The sequence below is a fragment of the Penicillium psychrosexuale genome (assembly GCF_028828465.1).
Source record: "Penicillium psychrosexuale strain IBT 29551 chromosome Unknown utg000002l, whole genome shotgun sequence".
NCBI classification, from domain to species: domain Eukaryota; kingdom Fungi; phylum Ascomycota; class Eurotiomycetes; order Eurotiales; family Aspergillaceae; genus Penicillium; species Penicillium psychrosexuale.
The window spans coordinates 301,402-325,278 of NW_026643187.1; the positions used below are offsets into that span (position 1 = coordinate 301,402).

The 23,877-nt window shown below is 50.1% G+C and overlaps 13 protein-coding genes across 13 annotated transcripts; 7 read left to right on the forward strand and 6 right to left on the reverse strand.

Moving 5' to 3' along the window:
* Positions 1 to 80: 80 nt before the first annotated feature.
* N7518_001246 (uncharacterized protein) lies at positions 81 to 2,305 on the reverse strand (the record flags this gene model as incomplete). Its single annotated transcript, XM_057182174.1, has 2 exons — positions 81 to 2,203; positions 2,275 to 2,305. 2 exons carry the CDS (start codon positions 2,303 to 2,305, stop codon positions 81 to 83), a joined length of 2,154 nt encoding a protein of 717 aa, XP_057043624.1.
* Positions 2,306 to 3,040: 735 nt separating this feature from the next.
* On the reverse strand, positions 3,041 to 4,598 carry N7518_001247 (uncharacterized protein; the record flags this gene model as incomplete). The annotated part of the gene is made up of 2 exons (XM_057182175.1): positions 3,041 to 4,134; positions 4,226 to 4,598. The coding sequence occupies 2 exons, from the start codon at positions 4,596 to 4,598 to the stop codon at positions 3,041 to 3,043; spliced, it is 1,467 nt and encodes a 488-aa protein (XP_057043625.1).
* An 886-nt stretch (positions 4,599 to 5,484) lies between these two features.
* On the forward strand, positions 5,485 to 5,880 carry N7518_001248 (uncharacterized protein; the record flags this gene model as incomplete). The annotated part of the gene is made up of 1 exon (XM_057182176.1): positions 5,485 to 5,880. The coding sequence occupies one exon, from the start codon at positions 5,485 to 5,487 to the stop codon at positions 5,878 to 5,880; it is 396 nt and encodes a 131-aa protein (XP_057043626.1).
* Positions 5,881 to 7,637: 1,757 nt separating this feature from the next.
* On the forward strand, positions 7,638 to 8,105 carry N7518_001249 (uncharacterized protein; the record flags this gene model as incomplete). Its single annotated transcript, XM_057182177.1, has 1 exon — positions 7,638 to 8,105. The coding sequence occupies one exon, from the start codon at positions 7,638 to 7,640 to the stop codon at positions 8,103 to 8,105; it is 468 nt and encodes a 155-aa protein (XP_057043627.1).
* A 503-nt stretch (positions 8,106 to 8,608) lies between these two features.
* Positions 8,609 to 9,097, forward strand: N7518_001250 (uncharacterized protein; the record flags this gene model as incomplete). Its single annotated transcript, XM_057182178.1, has 1 exon — positions 8,609 to 9,097. One exon carries the CDS (start codon positions 8,609 to 8,611, stop codon positions 9,095 to 9,097), a length of 489 nt encoding a protein of 162 aa, XP_057043628.1.
* A 165-nt stretch (positions 9,098 to 9,262) lies between these two features.
* N7518_001251 (rhomboid protease PCP1) lies at positions 9,263 to 11,219 on the reverse strand (the record flags this gene model as incomplete). Its single annotated transcript, XM_057182179.1, has 5 exons — positions 9,263 to 9,533; positions 9,596 to 9,770; positions 9,832 to 10,165; positions 10,222 to 10,325; positions 10,376 to 11,219. The coding sequence occupies 5 exons, from the start codon at positions 11,217 to 11,219 to the stop codon at positions 9,263 to 9,265; spliced, it is 1,728 nt and encodes a 575-aa protein (XP_057043629.1).
* A 413-nt stretch (positions 11,220 to 11,632) lies between these two features.
* On the forward strand, positions 11,633 to 12,085 carry N7518_001252 (uncharacterized protein; the record flags this gene model as incomplete). The annotated part of the gene is made up of 1 exon (XM_057182180.1): positions 11,633 to 12,085. The coding sequence occupies one exon, from the start codon at positions 11,633 to 11,635 to the stop codon at positions 12,083 to 12,085; it is 453 nt and encodes a 150-aa protein (XP_057043630.1).
* A 661-nt stretch (positions 12,086 to 12,746) lies between these two features.
* N7518_001253 (Mob1/phocein family protein) lies at positions 12,747 to 14,038 on the reverse strand (the record flags this gene model as incomplete). Its single annotated transcript, XM_057182181.1, has 4 exons — positions 12,747 to 13,263; positions 13,315 to 13,429; positions 13,487 to 13,755; positions 14,016 to 14,038. The coding sequence occupies 4 exons, from the start codon at positions 14,036 to 14,038 to the stop codon at positions 12,747 to 12,749; spliced, it is 924 nt and encodes a 307-aa protein (XP_057043631.1).
* A 317-nt stretch (positions 14,039 to 14,355) lies between these two features.
* On the forward strand, positions 14,356 to 15,765 carry N7518_001254 (Paf1-complex subunit LEO1; the record flags this gene model as incomplete). The annotated part of the gene is made up of 3 exons (XM_057182182.1): positions 14,356 to 14,504; positions 14,556 to 14,721; positions 14,776 to 15,765. 3 exons carry the CDS (start codon positions 14,356 to 14,358, stop codon positions 15,763 to 15,765), a joined length of 1,305 nt encoding a protein of 434 aa, XP_057043632.1.
* A 311-nt stretch (positions 15,766 to 16,076) lies between these two features.
* On the reverse strand, positions 16,077 to 17,438 carry N7518_001255 (Zn(II)2Cys6 transcription factor rglT; the record flags this gene model as incomplete). The annotated part of the gene is made up of 2 exons (XM_057182183.1): positions 16,077 to 17,287; positions 17,345 to 17,438. The coding sequence occupies 2 exons, from the start codon at positions 17,436 to 17,438 to the stop codon at positions 16,077 to 16,079; spliced, it is 1,305 nt and encodes a 434-aa protein (XP_057043633.1).
* Positions 17,439 to 17,617: 179 nt separating this feature from the next.
* On the forward strand, positions 17,618 to 19,918 carry erb1 (ribosome biogenesis protein ERB1; the record flags this gene model as incomplete). The annotated part of the gene is made up of 1 exon (XM_057182184.1): positions 17,618 to 19,918. One exon carries the CDS (start codon positions 17,618 to 17,620, stop codon positions 19,916 to 19,918), a length of 2,301 nt encoding a protein of 766 aa, XP_057043634.1.
* Positions 19,919 to 20,265: 347 nt separating this feature from the next.
* N7518_001257 (putative AAA family ATPase/60S ribosome export protein Rix7) lies at positions 20,266 to 22,563 on the reverse strand (the record flags this gene model as incomplete). Its single annotated transcript, XM_057182185.1, has 3 exons — positions 20,266 to 22,152; positions 22,220 to 22,459; positions 22,510 to 22,563. The coding sequence occupies 3 exons, from the start codon at positions 22,561 to 22,563 to the stop codon at positions 20,266 to 20,268; spliced, it is 2,181 nt and encodes a 726-aa protein (XP_057043635.1).
* A 168-nt stretch (positions 22,564 to 22,731) lies between these two features.
* N7518_001258 (ESCRT-III subunit protein VPS20) lies at positions 22,732 to 23,593 on the forward strand (the record flags this gene model as incomplete). The annotated part of the gene is made up of 3 exons (XM_057182186.1): positions 22,732 to 22,775; positions 22,951 to 23,314; positions 23,369 to 23,593. The coding sequence occupies 3 exons, from the start codon at positions 22,732 to 22,734 to the stop codon at positions 23,591 to 23,593; spliced, it is 633 nt and encodes a 210-aa protein (XP_057043636.1).
* Positions 23,594 to 23,877: the final 284 nt, after the last annotated feature.

A 23,877-nucleotide genomic window follows, 5' to 3' on the forward strand; every position in this document is an offset into this window, starting at 1 on the left:
ACAAAGGTAAAACAAACCCCTAAAAACGTCGAGGAATATCAAACATTACGAATAGTAGCATATGGTATGGGAAAAAACAATTACAGCGCCGTCGATGGTCGGGCCTGGGACCTGCGCGAGTGCATACTAAGCCGGTGACCGGTGGCCGGTGGACCCTCGGTAGCGAACAGGGGGGGGATACTAAATCCATATCCCTCGGTAGTAGCGCTACGGTTCTGGGGATCGATCTCAACACGGACGGAAACGTCGAGTCCGCCAAACATGCCGCTCGTACAGGTGAACCCGTCAGCGGCGCTGTGTGTCGTTCCGGCATTGACTTCGCCCTTGTGCAGTGGTGCGTGGCCGTCTTTAGGAAGACGCTCCAGTTTCACGGAATTGGATTCGAGGACACCGGTGTTACCGGGCCCTGGGGCGACGATCTCGGTGAGGATGGCGTAGTTGCGGGATGGCATGGTGACTTTGTTCCAGGCGGCGCCCTTCTCCTGGCCGCCAGGCTGCTTGTCGAAGAAAGGCATGAGAGTCTCGTCGCATTCATGGTCGAGGTGGTGGATTTTGTTTCTACGAGCGAGGAGGTTGGCGACGGCCTGGGGTGGGGGCTTGTTTGTGATAGCGCTGCTGACGACGTTGACGATGAAGCGGTGATCGTTTTCGCCTGCAAGGTTAAGTTTCGGGTTGGAGTAGAAGCGGCCGATGGCGGCAAGGTGGACGTCGCCGCCGAGAATGGTTACCCGCACGCTGTTGCTGCGGGCGAACTCTTGCAGGCGGTGGACTAGCATCTTGCGCTCGTGCTTGTGCTGGCGCGCGGTGTAGTGGTCATCCAGATCGTCGAGTAGATCCACTTGGCCGTCGAATTCATTGAAGAGGCCGCCTGCCAGGCCGAATCGCTTGTTCAGTAGTCGGATCGGCGCGATCAAGGGAGACGTGAGGATGTTCTCGAGCCATGCGAGACGGGGGTATGCGATTGGGACGCCTAGTAATACTATCAGATGCTTGATGTCGCCGTCGGCGGCGACGATCTCGCGCTGCAGCCGTTCGAAAATCATATCGTAGGTGTCCTCGTAGTTGACCTGGTGACGGGTGCGCTCTGTTCGCGCATCTAGACCTATAAAGGCAATGCGCTTGCCAAAGCGCATGTAGAGACTTCGGCTGCTCTCTTCCACGTAAGGACCGGGCCGTTTGCCGATGATCCAGCTGTCGTCCTCGACCTGGTTCTGCAGAACGTAGGTATTCTCCACTTGACGTGGGTCAACACCGGAAGTTCCATTGACGGCGTGCATAGTCTGCGGGGAATCGGTGGTGAAAGTCGACATAGGAGGGGCAATGTGGTGCTGGAAGAGACAGTAATATTTGAAAGCGACACCGCCGATACCACGGAAGACAGCACACTTCATAAAATGATCCGTGTACGAGCCGAACCCATCAATAATATCATGATCATCCCAGATATTGACCTGAGGAATGCGGCCATTGGCAGAGCGGAATGGCTCAGTGTTGTACCAGCGGACATAGTTGGCATAGTAGTAGTCATCGCAATCAGCGCGCATCTGATTATTGAAGTCATGGTTGCGCCTCTTATGCGGGTTCGCAATCGCAGTCCAAGACTTGAGCGGGCCATCCACACGAACGCCGTCATTGTAAATCTGGTCACCACCACCGACCATAACGTGGAATGGCCTCTCGCCATGCAGGCGCATCACATCGTTCCACAGGTTCGGCCCCACCCAGGCGTTCATGTCCGTGCCTACGGAAAAGCCATTGCACGAGTGGAACATGGTGCGCATGGACTGCTCTTCTGCAGGAATGACGAATTCCCACGGTGCCGGGACCTGGACTCCGGACTCGTTGTATAGACCAGGGATGTCGTACGCCCAACGCGCCTCGAATGCGGCCACCGGCACGGTTAGCGAGAATCGCCAGAAAGCTTTCAAGGGATCCTCGTAGAGCTTGAGACCCTCGATTGTTTGGTTTGTTGGAACCCTGTCGGTGCCGCTCTGGGCCTCAATATCCACAGCGCCTACCTGGCGCAGGCGCAGCTGGGGCTGCTCCTGGGTTGGCTTGGTGACAATCAAGATACTGCCGTGCCAGGTAGTTGTAGCCTCGTAGTGCATGTTCTTGAGGTTGATCAGGGGACCGGAGATGAGCTCGAAGCGATCGCTCGAGCCGCGCGTGATCTGTTGTCCTGTCTCCCCATTTTGAGGCATCCCTGCGATTGCCGACATGCTTCGATTAGCTTTGCGCGACTTTCCGATTGAGGACTGGGGTTCCGCGACATACCGTTGACAAGCTGCGCACTGTACTCGGCCATAATAATAATAGAAATTGATGCGATTTGGATATCACCGGATTGTAGAGGAGATAAATAAGAACGTCGACTGAAGTCGCATAGATTATCAAGATTCAAACCACAATTGAGCGAAATGAAGGGGGGTAAGCAGGGATAAAAGGAAGGAACTAGGCGTACTTGAATGCTATAGGGCTACTAAGTACAGGGCTGAAAAGGAAAACAAGAAACGAAGCGAGATTGGAAGCTGCAGATCTGTACCTTTTGGCCCGCTGGCTTGGCAATAAAGGAGGTCGCTGCTCAACCCCGATGAACAGCCCTGACGCTGCCAAGACTTTCCGGTAATTACCTGGCCAATGGGAGAGGAGATTATGCCAGCCACTACCCGGTTGAGCCACCTCGCGCCACATAAGTGGTTTCTGGCTATTCCTGATTGGGTCAGGAGTGGTGGCGGTGCAATTTTAGCTTTGATCGGGTTACATAAGTGGGTTTCTTCTGATTTTGAAGGTTTTTTGTTCAAGAGCATCTTCCATATGATCAAATATGTACTTCGTTGGTACTCCCTACTTACCGGATGATTACACAGGCTTCTACTGCTTACATGTCAGATTTCTCCCTATGACCCCGCTAAATACGTGGCCTATCACATCCGCTTACTATTTACTGATCTACATGTGGAGACATCCATACTTATTATACTAACAACCATCTTGAAATTTTTATTCATTTGCAAATTTGGAATAATATCAACGAACTGGATCAGAACATCCCTAGACATAAGACACGGTCGCGTTCGAAGATAGAACAGAGGCAAATAATCAACGTAGCACTCACCAAGATCTGGATCCGCAGCTTTAACCGTGACCATTGACGCGAGTGGCCTGGAACAATCTTAACAGAACGAGGCTCATCGTTTTCAGTCTCCTCAGACTCATCTCGCAGCACAAGAATATTCTGTCCATGGAACAAACCAGAAGCAACAACCTTCTTCAACTGTTTCTGGCGATATTGCTCGATATTGAGTCCATCACGAACAGCAAACCAAGTGTCCCGGGAGCCAGTCGCAAGCAATTCCCGCAGTTCATCCTGGAAAGGCGTATAAAGCTCACGAAGCTTATCAGGCTCCTCAGCTAGGAGCTCAGCGAAGTCATCCACAAACTGCAAGAACTGCACGGTAACAACCATATCCAGACCAGCCTGGAACTCGCGCATAATCAGACCGTAGTGGTGCAGGACACCGATCTCCAGGATCTCAATCTGATGCTCCATAGTATAGCGAACAATTGCCAGGAAACGGTCTACAGGAACGTCAATCACGAGCTCGCCTTCACCTTGATTCCAGGCCTTCCAGAGGTCCTCGTAGTTCTCGATCGGGGCCTCGGGCTCGAAGAAATATCCCTGCAAGCGGTCGGACTGTAGGTCGAAGCCGAGTACCAACCTGGCGTTGCTAAATTCGTTCTGCATGTCAGGAATGGGGAGGCTGACGAAGACTACTGTTGGGTTTGTGTGGGCTGGGAGATTGTTAAGGACTGGCTCGTCATGTAGAGTGACTTGTGTGAAGCCGGTGGTTTCTAGGAGGTAGCACTCTTTCTTGCGACGGAACTTGTTGCGGCCGCTTTCGATATGTAAAAGGTAGATGTAGTAGTCGACCACGCCCCATGGATGGTGCATGTAGCGGTTCAAATGAGATGCGAAGGATACTTCATTGGGGGTTGCAGGTCTGAAGATTGTTGGGCTGATTTCCTTGGGTTGGGAATCGTGGGTGTTGGGGTTAGACTTAGGCCTTATCAATTTAGAGGGAATAATGCAGGCCATCTCATCGGCGAGCTGAGAGAGCTGGGGGCTCTGCATGGCTGTTATAACTTCAAGTCTTGATTGTCCTGGTTGTCAGACTAGTGTCTCCTCGGTTGTAGGAGTTGACGAATGAGTTGATTCGAGACTCACGATGGTCGGGACAATCTACAATGATGGCTGTGTTCGGCGAGAGCCTTTCACGGAGGACAGAGGCGATCTCCTTGATAGAATGATGAATAGTGAAGATTAGGCACAGGAGCAGGACAAAACTCTTGAGCTCGAGGCGTGCGGAGAGGATATGGGAGAAGAGCTCGGCGAAGAATTGCTTGCTGCTTTCCTCGTATATGTAGTCATAAAGGATGTCGAATAGGTAGAAAGCGACGGCTGCTTCAACCACCTGTATGATACAGTGAACAAGTACGAAAGTCACAGATCCAAAGCACAGGACGAACCCAAAGCACAGGAGAAACAATATCCAATCGATATGTGTATAAAGGTCCTGGAAGAAGTTAGTAAGGGCCATAATAGGCGCTCGCAATAGACGGGGCAGCTTACAATGTAGAGTACTGGTACTGTTTATGTGCAGTGTGTTGAAGTATGAAGCTTGCGTGGGGTTAAATATTCAATTGACTTGTGCTTGTGTTAATTTGCTGTGTTGAGATGGTTGTATGGAATTCTGTCTCAATTCGTAGAGAGGAGGTTTCCTTTTGTATACTGGATGAAAAGGCCGTGGAAAAGTAATTTGTGTCTCCACCGAAAGAAAACAAGACGACAAAGGCATTCTAAAGATATTCTTCTGAAGCCCTCAAAGGAAATCTCCTTCAAGATTTGATAGGAGTAGAAGATACAAAGAGCATAAAGGCATTCGCCGACAAAGTCCTTGTCGGGAGGGTTCCTTTTGTCAAGTATTATATATTATTGGACTTGGTATCCAACCAATAATGCCCTTGTTTGTTCTTTATGGCCGAGTATCAAAGGGAAAATAAAGGCGCCCCGGGAGTTGTTTTGGTGAAACACGAATCAATAAGGGTAGCCGCTTGGCCTTGACATGTTTTTTTCTCAGATATCTTCCAGCACTTCTCGTAAAGACGGCTTTTCAATGTATAACGGGGGATGGCCCTAGGTCTTTTGTCGAGAAATCAAGAGTGCCACGTAGACATAGACTCGGTTCGGGGCCTGTAGACTCGATCAAAGAAGAGACAAGGCCATTCTATTCTGGCAATAAAGAGGCTTTGTTCCCAGCCAAGACTGAGTTTCATTGTGTATTAGATGTTCGCAATATAGATACCTTATCAGTCAAGATGCCAGGCATCACCTAGCAAATATTTCCTTCACCAGAATCTATATCCTCACAAGCAAAGGCCAAGTCCCCCAAGTCTCATTCAATCCAGCAACCCATTCCACCGAACATGGGACAGGACAGTGTATTCCTTGTGCGGTCTGATTATTTAGAGAGTTTTGACGATGAACCCTGGGTCGACGTAGGTTCTCAGTTCTTGGAAGATCCGGACAACGAGGAAGCTGACTGGGTCACCGTAATTCTTCCCGAAGAAATGGACAAGACCCATAGCGACGAAGATATCATGAAGTATGTGCTTTATAACATCCGAATTAGACGAGCCGTCGTGAGCCAAGTGGCACTGCATAATATGGGGGTGACTTGTATTTCGATCCCGATCCCGGTCAGCACTGCTGATACTGCTACAATCTTGATTTGCGCCGAGGCCGACGGAAACAAGTGGCTAGAAATGATTTCTAATGGAATGGCTATGCTTCGCAGAGAGGTGATTTTTGGGCGTCGGTGATCTGTGGGCTGAATAGAGAGAGGTTGATTGATTAGCTATATTGTCGATACCAGGGAGATAGCCAAGTAGTAACTGAGCGATTGTTGTCTGGCAGACTCTGAGAATTGTGTCAGAGTAGGAATATCAATCTTGTCCAAATGGTAGAAGGTGTCGAAGGGATCGCAGTAGCTAGACGAGAGTTCTAATAAGTCCATCCAAGTACTGAATACCTAAGTAACCATATAAATCATATACAATTCTCAAGTACCAAGTACCTATATGTGCCTTCCTTTTTGGGTTCATTGTCACCGCAGTTCCCTCAGCTCCCACTGAAAAGTATTCTGATTGCATTCCGTTCATAGCTATGGCCATGGGATAAACCGTAGCAACCTTGGCTTTCTTACTCCTCAAAGAAATTCTTTGTTCGTAGTTGTTTTGGGTAAATAATGGAATCATAGCTGTGGCTTTGAAGGTCATTATAGTCATCAAAGGATTTCTCCATTCATTCTCTTTTAATCCCGGTGTCCTCCATATAAAAAGGCGTCGGTTCTCTCCCAAGTGATTCGATCTGGGCACTATTACTTTTAACCATATACAACAAACAATTGTTCAAAGCTCACACTGATGTTCAAAACTCACACTGACCACCGACAATATGCCACGCGAATATGAGCCAAATCCATTTCAATATCACTCCAGGAGCAACATACAAGGCAAGTCTCTGTTTAGGTCAGCCACAACAGGCAAGTTAATAGACGACCGTGAAAGTAACGAGACTTCTTGGGTGACTGTGAGCCTCCCCTTCAAGATGAATTCCACCCATACCGATGAAATGCTATTAGAATTTGCGATTCACGAGATCCGGAGGTACCGTGCTGTCGTTTATCAAACACCGCAGCATGCGATTAGGCATGAGTGTATCTCGTTCGCCGTAGATATCAATGAGGCAGGGGTTTCCCTGAAACAAGTGACTCGTGCGTTTATGGCTCAGGCTGAGGTTGTCGCGAGATACTGGCTAAGGGAGCTGCGTGCTGGTAGGGTCACTCTTGACCGAGACCGTATTTTTTGTGTTGGGCTTTTTGATGCACATTATGACAGGGAAACGCGCAACTAGTATAGCATTCAATGGTCTGTAACCGAGGACCATGTTTAGATTGGAAGTATGTATTCTCGATTTCATGGAATTCAAAATGATATTCTTTCTCACATCAGTCTGACACCGAAATTGTTATTTGAATATTCATCAGTCACAATTGGAATTTGTGTATCATCATTGTATCACTAGCCCGGTTAGTATGCGTGCGATGCGCTGAAGGAGACATCGAGGGGTTCACTACGAGCGGACCCGGTTGACAGGCCATATGCTGTACAGTTGAAGATAGTAGTCATACCTGGGATGTATAGTAGTGGCCTATATGTATGTCAATTGCATTTGAGTTCGGAAATGTTTGGTTAGAATTAGATGGAGGTTTAGCTGATTCCAAGGTTGGTAAAACTATATATAGTACAAAAACTATGTCTCTATCAAAGACCAAAGTCATCGCAAGAATGAAGAAAGCCATTGTAGCAATGAAAGGTCTTTGTTATTTCCCATGCGATACTCCAATAGCTCGCATCTTGACTGTCTTAGTCTGTAACTTTATAAACCCTCGGTGTCCTCTATCTCACCGGCATCACCCTGAAAAGCATTATCCTATCGCCAACGAAGAAGAACAAGAAGACCTCACCAAGGAGACAGTGAGTCCTCCCAGCCTTGTTCAAGCCCACTAACCACCAAGATGTCAAGCAAATTCCAGCCAAGCGTATACAAGAGCACGAATGGGCAATATTTCGCCGAGCCCGCCGGTGACCGAAGCGACTACTACTGGATCACCGTATATTTCTCCGAAAACATCGATCACCGCGGGATTCCAGATTCAGAAATTATGCTGTATGTAAGGGATATGATTGAAAAGGGCCGCTTCACTATAGACGATCAGTCGATGCATGGTTTAGGGAAAAAGTGTCTCTCGATCCCTATCAAGCGCGATCCGGATACCCCTCTGCCTAAGTCATGGACGGCTGATCCTACACATCCTGATCTCCTTCTTGCTCAGAATCTTGCGGGGTATTGGAAGGATCAGATCGCATTTAAGAAGGTTACTCTGGATCAACGGATGATTTTTGTTGAGACTCGTCGTAAGATAGTTAGTATAGAAGATATGTTAGATGTGGGAGTTACTTTGATGGATCCCTGGCGTATTTAGAGTATTCTTTGTCTGTGTTTTCGTGTTGAGATCCAGTTCTTTTGACTTGGATATTTCAGCAATCAATGCAATGCTTTTTCCTGCTTTGTTTAAACAGTACATTTCTCAAGGTGTCTTTGTAGGTGGAGTCTGTATAATAGACTTGTCACTTGATAGCTGCCAGAAATGGAGAAAGAAGATAAACCAAGATAGATCTTTCTTTCTAATTGTTACTGAAAGCCATTATTATGAATGATATAATCTCTTTTCATAAAGGCGAATCACTCGAAGGGACAGACAGCAAGAACAAGATCAAACAAAGATTGATATATAATATCGGACCAAACAAAGAGTATAGAGAGAATGATATACTTTCTGAAAGAACAGAGAGAGGTATTATAACTATGAAAGGAATTTATTCTCTCATTGTACGCTGCCAGAATAGCCGGATCGTCCCTCAGAATATAAATCCTCGGCGTCCTCGCCTGGAGTATCATCACAGTGCATTTACTCCAACCGCCACAATGCCTTTTCTACAAGCGAGTGTGTTCCAGTCAAGCCAGCTCGAGCACGGCCACCGATTCCATTTCAAGGACCCCCACAACAGCCAACCAGGTTGGCTCTGGGGGACTGTGACTCTTCCAGATACCATGGGCCTTGGAACCAGTGACAAGGAGATTATAGTGCATATATGTGAGACCATCGCAGCGGGCTTGGTTACTTGGGGCGATAGTGCGATGCACGGCTTGGGCAAATACTGCATCTCGTTTCCGATCAAGTTGGAAACACCCCGGCAGGACTTGAAAAGGCTGATGATTCAGGTTGAGTACGCGGCACTGTGGTGGGTGAGTTTCATCCGCGCGGAGACTGTTTCTATCGACAAGCACATGCTTTTCCGGGCCCGTCAGCCGCCCCGGGATCGTGAGGATCAGCTGTTGGATGTGCCTTTCCATTGGGATAAGCCCGACTACACGGCTCTGAATCCGTGGTCTGTAGTCACTGTGCTGCGGTAGATCGTGGGGATTGATTTGTGAAGATGACTTGGGTATTTGATTGGGTTTGGTAGGTTGATATTTCGAATGGAACAATGAGTAGTAATAATAGAATTTGCCGCAATAACGCCAGTATGATACAACTGGAACCCACAGATAGGTTACCAGGTCTCTATTGATGAGACTTTAGATCCACCGTGACAGTCTCGCCTTTCTCTCACGCTCTTTCATTTTCTGCATGAGGGTATATCCACATCCGGCACCAGTCATATACCCACCTAGATGGGCAGCGTGATCCATCTTAGTCAGTCGGGAGAGGGGCCAAGCGCGGAATAAGAACGCGGGAGCTACCAAGCTGAAGACCTCGGTACCAATCAGGCAGGTAAGGAAGACCCAGCCGTATGCCCAAATCTGTTCCTGGAGTCCCTGAGGAAGGATCCACATAGTGAGTTTGTCACTAGGAGGGGTCAGTATAGGTACTATATAGAATAACAACCGGATAGATGGCGGGAGACAAACTTGAAGTGGAACATGCACCATGCGGCGACGATACCGCTGGTTGCGGCACTGGCTCCAAGGGATGTCATACCCAGGCGGCCGAGGATGACACTGCGTGTCAATGAAAAGACAGACCCCATGATACCGGAAGCGAAATAGATGGCCAAAAAGTTTCCGCGGCCGATTTCATCGTGGACTGTAGAGCGGAAAAGTTAGAACCCATATTTTCTAGTGCTTCTCCTTGACACAATGCATACCTCTGGTCCCCATAAGTCCCAGGACCATCATATTAGTTCCAAGATGTCTCCATGTCTGATGACTGAAAGCGCTTCCAATCATACCAAGTGAGCTAGGGTAGAAGGGAACAATGACGAAGTAACGGTTGAGCAGTTTCCACGCGGGAGGTACATATTTCCATAGCAAAGTGACTGCTAAGTTAGCTGCCACAATGGCACCCACAGTAGCCACAGCAGGAGGCACATCCGGCATGAGGCGATCCTTTCGTGCTGGGAACTCATATCTCAGAGCAAAAGTATAGCAAAGAGCAAGAACCACAAGCGAGAACAGAAGCGGAGCGAGTAGACGCTGAGCCTGCCAGTTCAAATATGGTTAACAACCAAACAACTCCACAGAGTGAACATCCTTACATTGGTGATATTCATCGACTCAGGGCTCTCGTTGGTAGCGGCAATATGATGCTTCTGGACCCAAGCGAGATACGGCCTTTCGATAGGATCCGCACGGGGACGAGCTAAAAATATCAACACCAATACCTCTAGACTCGAATCTTCATATACATACCCTCAGTGAGCGCAGCTTCCTGGTACTGCTGCAAGGAAAGGTTCTTTCCAAATTCTCGCTTCAACCGTTCGTGTTCTTCTTTTTCGCCATCGAGCCACTCCTGCCTTTTCCGTTCCTGTTCAGCCAGCAAGCGCTTCTCGTTTCTTTCGCGAGCCTCTTTCAAAATACTCTTGCCGTACGGAGAACCCTCCTCGCCAAGCTCGGCGTCATAAGAACCGCTTTGAGGCTTATACAAACCTAGCTTTTCAGCGCGGCGCATGAGTTTCTCTTCCGCCGCACGATCCTCACGTTCAATACGGGCAAAAATAGCAGCATCCTCGTCGACGGGGTACTCATCGCGGAGCCATTCCAAAGCAGTATCAAACTGCTGCTTGGTGATCGAGCTGGCAATGTCAACTGGCAAGTCCGCATCGAGCGTGCCAGTCAGACGATGGCCATGTAGGACAGCCAAGATACGGTTTCCCAGCTTTGCATTGAACTTGACGGGGCCAAATATGGCCTTGATCTCGGCATCAGAGAAGGGCTTTTGGCGAGGGAGGACCTCCGAGGGATCCGATTTGGCCTTAGGCTTGGGAGATGCGGCGGACGTACGTTTGAAGCGGCGGGGGGAAGAGACCAGGTTGAATCGTTGGGGAGATACCGGGGTTGGAGTTGGTCGGGATGGGCGAGAGAATAGCTGGGACAGAAGGTTCGGGATTGGTAGCATGGATTGGCGCGATGTACTGTACATGCGCCATGGGGCAATGCGGAGATCGCGACTGGCAGGCCGGAATGTTACTGGCAGCACGGAGGTGCGGAGCCCTGGGCATGGAGCCCGCCATACGGCCCAGACCACATTGCTCATATCCTGTGATTAGAGCGAGGGCTCAAAGAGGACCATGGAATAGAGGGTGATGGTTGATTGTTCGGGTTTCTTTTTGGCGGTATCAATGGACCGCACCGCACGGCTGCAGAGTTGTTCCGAGACCGCGATTATAACAGGTATAAAGCGAGAAGATGGAGAAATGATAGTGAGATTTTGAATATGCTTTGTTTTTAAGATATGACTAGTGTGAACTATAGTATCAGATGTTCTACCTAGGTATCCATCCCTAATGCACACTAACTAGTAGTCAAAATCAATCTTAACTGCATGCGGGCAACATCCATCTCCGATCTATAAACCGCACGTGATGATAACAGATAATGCTAATAAACGGCCCTGGAGATCATACATTGATTCCATCTCTCTTTCACCACTCACTAAAGAAACTTCAAATGTCGACCCAATCTCTCCCTATCACTCCAGGCGCCTTTGCTGAAGCAATTAAAGAGCTTCCCCTTGCAGTCCTATACAGCAAAGTCTCCGAGATCACAAACTCCATCGCACACCTGAAGCGATCTAATGATGAGATTCGTGCATACATAGCAGAAAGCAACGATTCAGAGGAAGACAAGAAGGACCTGGAGTGTCATGCCACTGAAAATGAGGCCGTGATGGTGTCCATGAATGAGCGGATCATGTTACTGAAGACCGAGGTCGAGAATCGTGGACAGCCTTGGATTGAGCTTGATGAGCTTAAGACCGACAAGGAACAGGACACTCTGGCAGATGTACCAGTGACAAATGGAAATGCGACTGAGACTGGAGCTGGAGCTGGGGCTGGAGCTGACGCCGGTGCAGGAGAGGAGTCCAATGATGGGGGAGATCAGGATGGGGTCCATCTGTGACTAATTCGGTGCGTTAGTTATCTGTGTAGTCGGTTTCTTTAAGCTGGTCTGGATTTTGCTAATCTTCAAAAGCATTGTCACCAGTCTGTCAGTGGTACTCGGTTCTATTATTTGCGGGCGCTTTACTGCATTTGCGTGTGGGTCGAAGATCGGCTTATGGCAATTGGCTATGTTTCACTAACTAGCTAGTGTCCATTCTTCATAGTGCATACGATGTGACGCCTGAATCATGGCTAAAAGATGGTTATCCCAAGTGCGTTTCCCCAAGCCTTCGGAACCGTCCGCGTCTTCTGTAGCCCTATGCAATCGAGTCACCAGGTCTAGACAACATAGAATACGTCTAGTGAATTGTTTACAACCCCAAGTGTCATTATGGAATTATGATCAGATGACTTTATTGCAATGAGAAAATTAAAAACAAGCAATGACCAACTGATGCTGAATGAAGATATGCAAGATCATCAAGTAGAATAATTCACAGCGCATGCTAAATCAAAGCCCCGGCTATGTCATATCATTGCAAATTCGCCCATTTTTTTTTAAATGGCAGGAGAAAGCAGAATACTAACAAGGTAATACAGCGCGGTCCAACGCCAGGTTAGCGGACATGTCATGGTCGTCAATGTAAAAACAAAAAAGTGCAACTCCAGACCGGTGGAGCTTAAGTAGCGGCCTGCTGGGCCCAGTGGCCACCGGTGAGCGCCTCTGGGGGAACCCGCTGCTGCTTGATGAACAGCTCAATTAAGGGCTGCATGGGCTCCATCTCCTTATCGGACACAAGCCCATAGTACTTGGAGACAGTCACGAAGTGAACGAAGCACATGTTCAGGACATCGTGCTTGTTAATGTGCCAAAAGGGGTTAAGCCAATGAGCGTGGTACAAATGGGCGTAGCAGCGGAACATCTGCTTCATGATACCCTGGCAGTCCTTGTAAAAGGTTTGTGGGAAGCCACTGGACTTGCCGATCCAATCATCTGGGTTGGCGGGGTCGGAGGGAGTTGTTGATGCGCCATTGGCCTCTTTAATGGAAGATGTTTCGGGAATGCCATTTACTTTTTCGGTAGGGAACATAACAGGATCATGGATCTTGCTGACGATCCATTTCTCGACGCGGTTGATGAACTTCGGCGCGGAAATTTTGGCGGCGCGGCCATCAACAAGCCAGGTGTAGGTCAGCCTTTGAAATCGTCAGCCCCGTTCGAAATTTACCCCGCTATACTTCACATACCGTCCAGCGGACATTGTTGGACAAGTGTTCTCATTGCAAATAGGTAGACCGGTCACACCATTCACTTCCTGGATAACCTGGAGCATGCCGTGAAGTAGACGATATTGTTCAACAACTAGAGTAGAAACATATTAGCATCCCCGCTTTCACGTTAAGCTTCCATATTGCTTACTCTGGTGAGCCAGCCACTCGCCCAGCTCCACATTCTTCGGGCAAGCACAGAGGGTCAAGAAGTTGCCCCTCACATTCAGCGGGGCATACTTCTCCTGGAAGAAGTATTTGGGTCCCTCGGGGTCGTTGGCTTGAGTCTCCACTGACAGACTACTGGAAAGCGAGGGCGAATTTGACATGGTGGCTTGATGCTGGGGAGCAGAGGCTTGTGCTGGGCTTTTGGGGGGATTGTTGCTCTTGTTGCTTCCTCCTCGGCCAAATCCTTGGCGACTGTATTCAAAGATAGAGTTAGCGGGCGATCGTGGCGAGGTACAGCAGTTTGAGAATGAAGTGGGAATATATAAAAGAAGGAAACGTAGATGTGAATGACAGGAGAAGGCGCCAGGGAAGATATTAGACTTTAGGGAATAGAATGCTCCTTTGTATTTGTGGCGCGCCGGGGGTTTCTTCGTGCAGTATGAGGGGGTAAAGGTAGCAGGGAGATTGAACAGCCTATTGCAACAAGTCCACGACAGTACAACATTACTTACACGCTCTGGAAGAAGGTCGCCATCTTCAAATTGATCTGCAATGCTTCAAATCAAGAAAATAACAGGGGATGAGGGACGAGACGGTGAGATGTCCACACGTTGAGGATCCCCTTTTGGTCTGGGCCATCTAGACACTAGTCCTGTTTGGGTCCGGGGTCGGAAAATATATAGCCCCGTACGTCAATTGAATTATGAGAGCTCCGTCGTAACGATAGAACAATTGTCAATACAGGTTGCTTACTGCCAGTATAATATTCAGAAGTGTCATTAGTCCCTTCTTTACCGTCACTCACACTTCCACACATTTATGACTTTGCAACAACGATAATTTCCATACACCATGTCCTCCTCCGACGAGGCCGTCCGACGCCCTAGCAATGGCAATAAGAGCCCTGCGCACAGCAATGCCAATGATTCTGGCGCCGACCAAATGGATGAAGGCGATGATCTCTTCGGATCGGACGGAGAGGGTGAACTCGATGACATTGAGTATGCGAACCACACCAAAGCGACAAGCGCCAGATACTGATATATTACCAGACCCCACCGCAACCTGGACGACGAACAACTTGACTCCGGTGATGATGAGAACCGTTATGATCGGCGCGAAGATCCAATGGAAGATGTGGCTGAGGAGCAACAGGAAGTCAATGTTGCTGACCAGGACCTTGCTCGGGCGCCAGTGCCGTTGACCAACGACGGAGAGGTAGGACGAGCTTTTAATTTGAAGCTTTGATATTGATCTAACTTCTGGTAACAGATCTACACAATGCGTGTGCCGGATTTCCTCTCAATTGAAGGCGAAGAATTCAACCCCGAGACTTACGTCCCACCGCCTTACCAAACCGCTGCTACCTCCCTATGCTGGCGTAAAGATCCCGCGGATGAGTCTCTCTTGCAGTCCAATGCCCGCATCATTAAATGGGAGGATGGCTCCATTACCCTTCAACTCGCCTCCGCCCCCCTTGAGCAATACCGCATTGCATCTAAACCCCTCGCACCTCTCACTAAGTCCGGCGACTATGACCACAAGCTGGATTCCCACGTTTATCTCGCAGCTGGACTAGAAACAGCTCAAGTTTTCCGATTAACTTCACATATCACCCAAGGTCTGACTATTCTCCCGACCACTTTGGAGACGGACGATGCCGTTCAGCGACTGCAAGAACAGTTGGCCGCTGCTGCTCGTGGTAGCAAACAGACCGCGGCTGGCACTGCGCCGCGCTATGAAATAACAGAGGATCCCGAGTTGGCTGGCAGACGTGCTGAAATGATGGAAAAGGAAGCTATCAAGGCCGAGCGTCGTCGCCAGCAGCTTGCTGATCGTGAGGCCGACCGCGGTCGCCGCCATGGCGCTACTCGTACTGGTCCTAGCGGTCTTAGCGTCGGTGGTCTCGAAGATGGCGGCTTGCTTACGACTCGTCCACGTGCCAAGCCTCGCCGCCAAAACCGCCGCGGCGAGATTTACACCGATGACGAAGAGGATTACCCTCGTGGTGCTCGTAACAAAGAAGACGAGTACGACGAGGACGATGGATTCTTGGTTGGCAGCGACGAGGAGCTTGAGGAAGAAGCCGAAGATGAAGAAGAGGAGCTGGAGGATGAAGACATGGATGCCGAAGGCGAAGATGACGTGGAGACTGCACCTGCCAAAGCTGCCCGTAGCAAGCCAGAGCCTCAAACCAGGGCTGGTACGCCTCCTGCCCGAAAGAAGAACCGCTACATTGTGGACGACGAGGATGACGAGTGAGCCTGTAGCGTTCTATTTTTCTCCTATATTCTTTTCTTTTCGCGCTTTCGATGCAGTTTTCTTGTTACATATCCACATGGTCCGGCGTCTTCTACATGGACAGGCATTCGAGGGACAATGGGGCTCATTTCACTCTGATTTGATGCCTGTACAACAAAAATTAATGAAATGGTCAATGACATATCAAGTTAGCTTCGTACCAGCGAAGCAACGTAGATTTGTATCATCTGATGCCGAATGGTATATACATATGAAATAATAACTCCACATAATCTCGGACATATTCGAAATGCTCTAATTAACCAAATATTTCATGCATTATGAGCCCCCGTGTGCGCTTTGTTCCTCGCAGTGACAGGCTCAACGCCCTCGGGATATTCTGAAGGATCAAAGTTGAATTTTTTGATCACATCCCTGGCACTTCCAACCACACGAAGACATAAAAACTCCTTTTCACTAGAATCCTCTTGATCTTGTGACTGAGCCGGCTCTGGTATAGACATTGAGTTCCACTGTCGGCTTGGATGTTGCCCAGGCTCATGCCAGCGGCGTTGCCGATTTTCGATTTCTATAATCATAGACAGCAGATCTGGCTGCTGAGAACAAACAATAATGGCACCTGGCTCAACGGGACCACCAATGACAGCGCGACGAACAACTTGGTGGAGCCATGATTTCCAAACTTGTGCTGGGTCAGGGCTTTGGAGTACCTCAGACACGTATTGTGGAGGCGCGGACTGCATCCCCAGTTCGACAGGGTCGGTTTGCGCAACGCGCAGCCATGAGTCCGCGACAACGGTTAATAGAGTCCCTATAAACATGATATTTTGAAGGCCCGTTGAAAAGATCTTGGGACAAACTTGGCAGCGGATCACGTTCCGTGCTGTTCGTGCAGCAATATATAGCGAGCATAAAGTGTGGGAGTTGACTGGGAAGGAGGAAATGGATGTCATGTGGCTGAGGGATAGGTAGAGGTATGATAAACACGGACACCCTGACGCTGTGGAGTCGGAGGAAACTGAGGTGGCAGGAGATAGCGGCGTGGAAGGGAAAGCGGGAGGGTTGGGGAATGGCATTGGCATGGCCGTGGCTTCGGAGATGGCCGAGAAATCAGGCCAAGGAGAAGATGATGCGGGAACAGGAAGGTTTGACTGTTTTGGACGGTCTTGCCTACACATATGGTTGTGGTCTTCATAACCTGACAATAGATTTGCGGACTGGCACTGTGGCAAATTCATGTTCGTACCAGGCCGCCAGAATAACTGCGGACAAAGATGATCGGTGTCTGGGAAGGAGACTGTGTTTGAACTCATCCCTAATGAAGATTGTTGGAAGTCCTCTGGGCTGGGCCAAATTTCAGTTCCAGATAGCCCTGGGAATTCGACCCCCTCATCGTCTGTCCTCGTCCTTTTCTTAGGTGGCCGGCCCATCTGTTTTTGTATGGAATAGTTGCAAGAGAGTGACTGTTTGATGCATCGCGAACAGCCTGCTAGTTCCCCGGAGCATTTGAGCTTCCGTTTCCCTGTCGAACAGTAGACTGGTCAGTGAGGGTTATATTACATCGGCCTGTGAGACTTACTACACTCGTCGCATGCTGCATGTCTTTTTGGTTCTGACAAATCATTCGGAGTAGGCAAAGAAGCCTCTCCCTCATACTCAGGCGGGAGTGACATCTTAAAAAATGGAAGATCAACAGAGCCCTTCAATAAAACATTCCAATGTTGGCTAGGTCATAGATAGACTCGATAAGATGGGGCGGTCATGTGGGCGGTGAGCGGGGAGGCCCAAGAAATTATCCTAAAAAAAAAACTATGGATCTACCGCAACAAGACAACACCCGCTGAACGGCATCATGAACCCCAAGGCGGCTTCAAAAAAGCGCAAGGCTGTCACTCGAGATGTCGAGGAGGAAGCAGGTGTCTTTTCAGGTGACGAATTGAGCAAAGGCAACCTCGATGGAGCCTTGTCGGACAACTCTAAGGATCTTTCGGACAACGAAGACGACGACAGCGACTCGGAAGTCGACCTGGTCGACGATTTCAGCGACTCAGAAGATGGAGAAGAGGAATTGGACAGCGATGAGATCCCCTCTGATACAGAGGACATCAAGCCAGCTGCTGGTGAACCCAACTTCCGCATTGTGAAGGACGCCAACGGAAACGATCGTTACCTCTGGGATGAAATTCACCCGGACGACAATTCTGAAATCTCCGAGGTGGATGAAAATGCTAACACCATTGGCGACATTCCACTGAAGTTCTACGACGAATATCCTCACATTGGTTATGACATCAATGGAAAGAAGATTATGCGTCCTGCTAAGGGCGAGGCCTTGGATGCGTTGTTGGACAGCATTGAAATCCCTAAGGGCTGGACTGGTTTGACTGACCCCAAAACCGGCAAGCCTTTGCAGCTCAGCCAGGAGGAATTAGAGTTGCTTCGCAAGGTGCAGATGAACGAGGTTCCCTCCGAGGGCTACGACCCCTATGAGCCTTTGGTGGAATGGTTCACCAGCGAACAGGAGATCATGCCACTGAGCGCCGCCCCGGAGCCTAAGCGCCGTTTCGTGCCATCCAAGCACGAGCAGAAGCGTGTGATGAAGCTAGTGAAGGCCATTCGCGAGGGCCGCATTCTTCCTTACAAGGCACCAGAGGATAGGGAAGACAAGGAAGAGGAACTCATCAACTACGACCTGTGGGCTGATGAAGTTGAGCGACCTGACCACGTCATGCACATCCCGGCGCCCAAACTCCCGCCCCCTGGTTACGAGGAGAGTTACCACCCGCCTGCTGAGTACCTGCCCGATAACAAGGAACGCAAGGAATGGGAGCAGACAGATCCCGAGGATCGCGAGAAGGATTTCCTTCCCAAGGACTTTGGCTCCCTGCGCAGAGTTCCTGGATACGACAACTTCGTCCAGGAGAAGTTCGAGCGTTGCTTGGATCTTTACCTTGCTCCACGTGTGCGCCGTAGCAAGCTGAACATCGACCCCGAGAGTCTCTTGCCCAAGCTCCCCAGCCCGGAGGAACTCAAGCCTTTCCCCACTGCTTGTGCCACAGTCTACCGCGGCCACAAGGGCCGTGTGCGCTCTGTCAACGTCGACCCAACTGGCATCTGGCTGGCCACTGGTGGCGACGACGGTACTGTCCGTGTCTGGGAGCTCCTCACAGGTCGCCAGTTGTGGAGCGTGAAGCTCAGCGACGATGAGGCGATCAGCACGGTCCGCTGGCGTCCGGGCAAGGACGCCGTTGTCCTGGCCGCCACTGCAGGAGACGATATCTTCCTCGCCGTGCCTCCGATCGTCAACCCCGAAATCGAAAAGGCCAGTCTGGATCTCCTCGACGCAGGCTGGGGTTTCGCCGCTTCCCGACCGGCCCCTAGTGCCTCAGAGGAGGGCAAGAAGAACACGCCCCCGACCTGGATCCGTCCCTCGTCCGCTCTCGTGGACGCTGGTGTGTGTGTCGTAATCCCCCTCCGCTACGTGCCCAAGACGATATCCTGGCACCGCCGCGGCGACTACTTTGTGACAGTCTGCTCGGGTGCCTCGACACCCGCCTCTGTCGCAATCTCAATTCACACCCTCAGCAAGCACTTGACACAATTCCCCTTCCGACGCCGCCTAAAGGGTGGTGGTCCCCCTCAGACCGCCCACTTCCACCCGTCGAAACCGATCCTGTTCGTCGCCAACCAGCGCTCGATCCGCGCCTACGATCTCTCGCGCCAGCTCCTCGTCAAGATCCTGCAGCCCGGTGCACGCTGGATCTCGTCGTTCGATATCCACCCGACCTCTTCGAGTGCATCCGGCGGCGACAACATCATTATCGGCTCATACGATCGTCGTCTGCTTTGGCACGATCTCGACCTCTCCCAGCGGCCCTACAAGACCCTGCGCTACCACCGCAAGGCTATCCGTGCCGTCAAGTTCAGCAGCCGCTACCCACTCTTCGCAGATGCTTCCGATGATGGATCCCTGCAGATCTTCCACGGCAGCGTTACTGGAGATATGCTCAGCAATGCTACCATTGTGCCGCTCAAGGTTCTTAAGGGCCACAAGATTACTGGCGAGCTGGGTGTCTTGGATATCGACTGGCACCCGCGCGAGGCGTGGATTGTCAGTGCTGGTGCCGATGGAACGTGTCGCTTGTGGATGTAATCTTGAGATGCCGTTGCATGATGTCTGACATTTTTCTGGGCGTTTTTCTCTATTTATTTTTTTGTGCATAATCTTCCTTTTGTATAGTTATCTTACAAAAAAGTTGGTCCTATAAAATTTTCTACTTGGTATCATATCAGAACAGTTAGGATGATCCATCGTGGCTCAGTAGTAGCGGAAGGGATATGGAAATAAATGATGATGTTCAATCAAATAGCAAATGTTCAAGGTATCTTATGTCCACGTTCCCACGGAAGAAAAACTGGGAGAAAAAAAAGAAAAATCTAGATCTAAATATGTAAAGATGTATATCCCAAGAGAAGTACATATACAAATCAGCCTCGAACTCAGACCACACCACCACTCCAATCCCTCCTGAGCTTCTCGTACTTCCTCAAGTCCGTAACACTAGGCCGAACAAACGACTTAGCGGCAACAAAGTCAACGAACTTGATACTATCACGACGCTTGATAGCAGAGTAACCAGCACGACGCAACAAACTGCCCAAATCAGCACCACTGAAGCCCTCACACTCCTCAGCGAGTTTGCGCAGATCCTCACTAAACTCAATAGACACTTTCCGGAGAAGAGTCTGCAAGATCTCGACACGCTCGAGCGGCGTGGGCAGGTTCACAAAGAGAAGGGTCTCAAGACGGCCTGGACGCAGCATAGCAGGGTCAATAATATCAGGCCGATTAGTCGCAGCGATGACATATATACCCTGGCGACTACTGCCGAGGCCATCAAGCTCCGTGAGGAGTGTGTTGACAACACGGGCGGAGGCCTCAGAGAGCGTATCATCACGGCGGGGCACGAGGGCGTCGAGCTCATCGAAGAAAATAACACAGGGCACTGAGGAGCGCGCGCGGACAAAAACCTGGCGAACAGCGCGCTCAGACTCACCGACGAACTTGTTGAGCAGTTCGGGGCCCTTGACACTGATGAAGTTCGCGCGGGATTCATTGGCGACAGCCTTTGCGAGGAGCGTCTTACCGCAACCGGGCGGACCCCAGAGGAGGACGCCCGTCGGCGCGGTGATGCCGACTTTGGCGTAGATGTCGGGGTTCTTGATTGGCTCGACGATGGCGGTGACAAGCTCCTCGCGAATGCCGCCAAGGGCACCGATGTCGGCCCAAGTTGTGTCGGGAATTGTAGCGAAGCCCTCGCGCTTAGAGGAGGGTTGGATCTTGGGGAGGGCTGTGAAGAAGTCTGCGTTGGAGACGAGGACGACTTCTGTTTCATCGCCGATGGGGGTTTCTTTAGCGTGGATAATAAGGCGGCGAAGTTCGCGGACTCGCGGGCTGATATCGTCTTCGCCTTCGATTTCCATCTCCATTTCTTCGCCGCTGTTCGACTTCAGGATCTGGAGGTACCGCTTGATGGCGGCTGAGCCGGCGGTCGAGACGAGATCGTTGAGATCGGCGCCCACGAAGCCGGGAGTTCGCTTAGCTAGCGTCTTGAGGTCGATATCATCTGCCAAGCGCATTTTGCGGGTGAGTGCGCGTAAGATCTGTTCTCTGACTGGCTCTGAGGGCACGGTCATGTTGATTTCCTTATCGAAACGGCCACCGCGACGCAGAGCGGCGTCGAGGCTGTCTGGGCGGTTGGTTGCCGCGAGTACGATAACGGGTTTTCCATCTGTCTTGTCGAGGGCAATATCGTCCATGCAGGTCAGTAGCTGCGCGACGATTCGCTTCTCCATCTCTCTCTGAGCACTCTCGCGCTTCGGCGTAATCGCATCGATCTCGTCGATGAAAATGAGACAGGGAGCAAGACGCTTGGCCTCTTCGAAGTACTCGCGCAGGGCTTTCTCGGACTCTCCCGACATTCCTGACACGACCGAAGGCGCAGAGATTGAGATGAAGGGCACACCCAGTTCCGCTGCGAAAGCGTTCGCAATCAACGTCTTACCACAACCTGGCGGACCATGTAGCAATACTCCGCGCGGGGGCTGCACGTTTGATGATAGATAGACCTGCGGCCGGGTCATGGGTAGAATAATCAAGTCCCCAAGTTCCTGGACAACATCATCCAATCCACCCAAATCGGCGAGACTGACATGTGTTGGTGGCGAACGATCTGCAGGCTCAGCTTTGCGTCGCTTGGACACAGATTCTCCGCCATGCGTTCTTCTCTTGGAGGAGCTGGGTGCCGGGGTGCTAGCGGATTCGGTCTTTTTGGCCTTCGTTGTTGCCCACGAGCCGACGACGCTTTGGTTCATTCCATTGGGTTCCTGATATAGCAATTCCAATCAGATTTTTCGTCTGATTCGAGCAAAATATGCGCGGTACATAACCTACCGTAGCAGCAGGCTCCTCGAGTCCCTCAAAGTCCCCCTCCACGGAATCCTCATCATCTTCACCCATATCAGCTTTGATAACCTCCAACACTCGCTCAAGACTGTCTTCAATGAGTCTCTTCGGTTTGCGATTCAAACTTGAGTTTGATTTCTTAATTGTGTCATAAATCGCTGGGACCGATAGTCGGATGCGCCCAGTCTCGGACTGGTCGTCAATGATCTTGCGCACGATCTGGTAGACCTGTTTTTTTTTGGGTGAGTCAAAGCCAAGAAGATTCATTGTATACACACCTCACGGTCCAGACCCTGACTGAGGGTCGGCCTGCCTCCCTTCCTAGCAGCCATGATTCGATATGGTTGTTATGCAAAAAAAAGGCCGCGGGCCCGAAATTTCGGAGATTGGAATTGTGAAAGATCGGTTGAAAATTACAGGTAATTACGCGCCCGTTACATAACGTCACTCATGTCTAGGCCCGCATCTACATATGGGGTTTCTCTCTTCTCTTCATCAACATGGGAAACTCGAGTAGTTCGCAGAAGATATCTGCCCAGGATCGGTGGGTGCAGACTGCTGTTTATTTTATACATACAATATCAACAACCCATTCTCAATCCCGCCTCCCAGAGCGTTCTATTATTGTCCTCACGAGACCCCTCATCCCCACCCAGCATGCCCATTCAGGGAACGCAATAGTATGATTTTACTAACCAAACACTCTGTGGTAACTGTAGGGCAATTCTCGACCTCAAAAATCAACGCGACAGACTGCAGCAATATCAGCGACGAATAACCGTCCTCACAGACCGCGAAACGGAAATCGCCAAGGAATGTCTCGCGCGCAATGATCGGCGGCGAGCACTACTCGCCCTTCGCCGCAAAAAATACCAGGAGTCGCTCCTTGCGAAGACAGATGGTCAACTCGCGCAGCTGGAGCAGTTAACTGGGCAGGTGGAGTTTGCGCTTGTACAGAAGGACGTGTTGTTCGGATTGCAACAGGGTACAAAGGTGCTACAGACTATCAACAAGGAGATGGGTGGCATTGAGGGTGTTGAGAGATTGATGGGGGAGACTGAGGAGGCGAGAGCTTATCAGGAGGTATGTGCCTCGTTGTTTCTTGTTCTTGTTCGGTTTTGCTGACGGTTGTCATAGGAGGTGAGTCAGATGCTTGCGGGTCATTTGACGAATCAAGATGAGGATGAGGTCGAGGATGAGCTGGAGGCTCTGCAGCGGGAACTTTCTGGTCCTGAAATCCTGCCTGATGATGTCGTACTGCCGAGTCCGCCTACTGCTGATCTGCCTGTTGAAGAGCCGGTGCCAGAGTCGACTCAGAGAACCAAGGCTAAGGCTGAGACTCGGACGGCTTTGCCTGCTTAGTGGGGAGATATGTTGGATACTCGTTGCACAGCATCAAGCATTGCATTAAATTGATCCATAGCATTTTTTGGCGTTTCAGCTTCTTTGTTTTTGTTGCCTATATTGCTGGTAGAGTTCATGTGTCCTATGGCGTTACTGGTTGGCTTTATTGCTTGTTGTCATACTCGTGATCTATATATTATGACACCATCAGTCCGAGAAATGATACTCAATATATGAACCCACTTCACTGGAATGAAAATCACACAACATCAATGAAATCTATGTAGAAGTACATAGTAGTA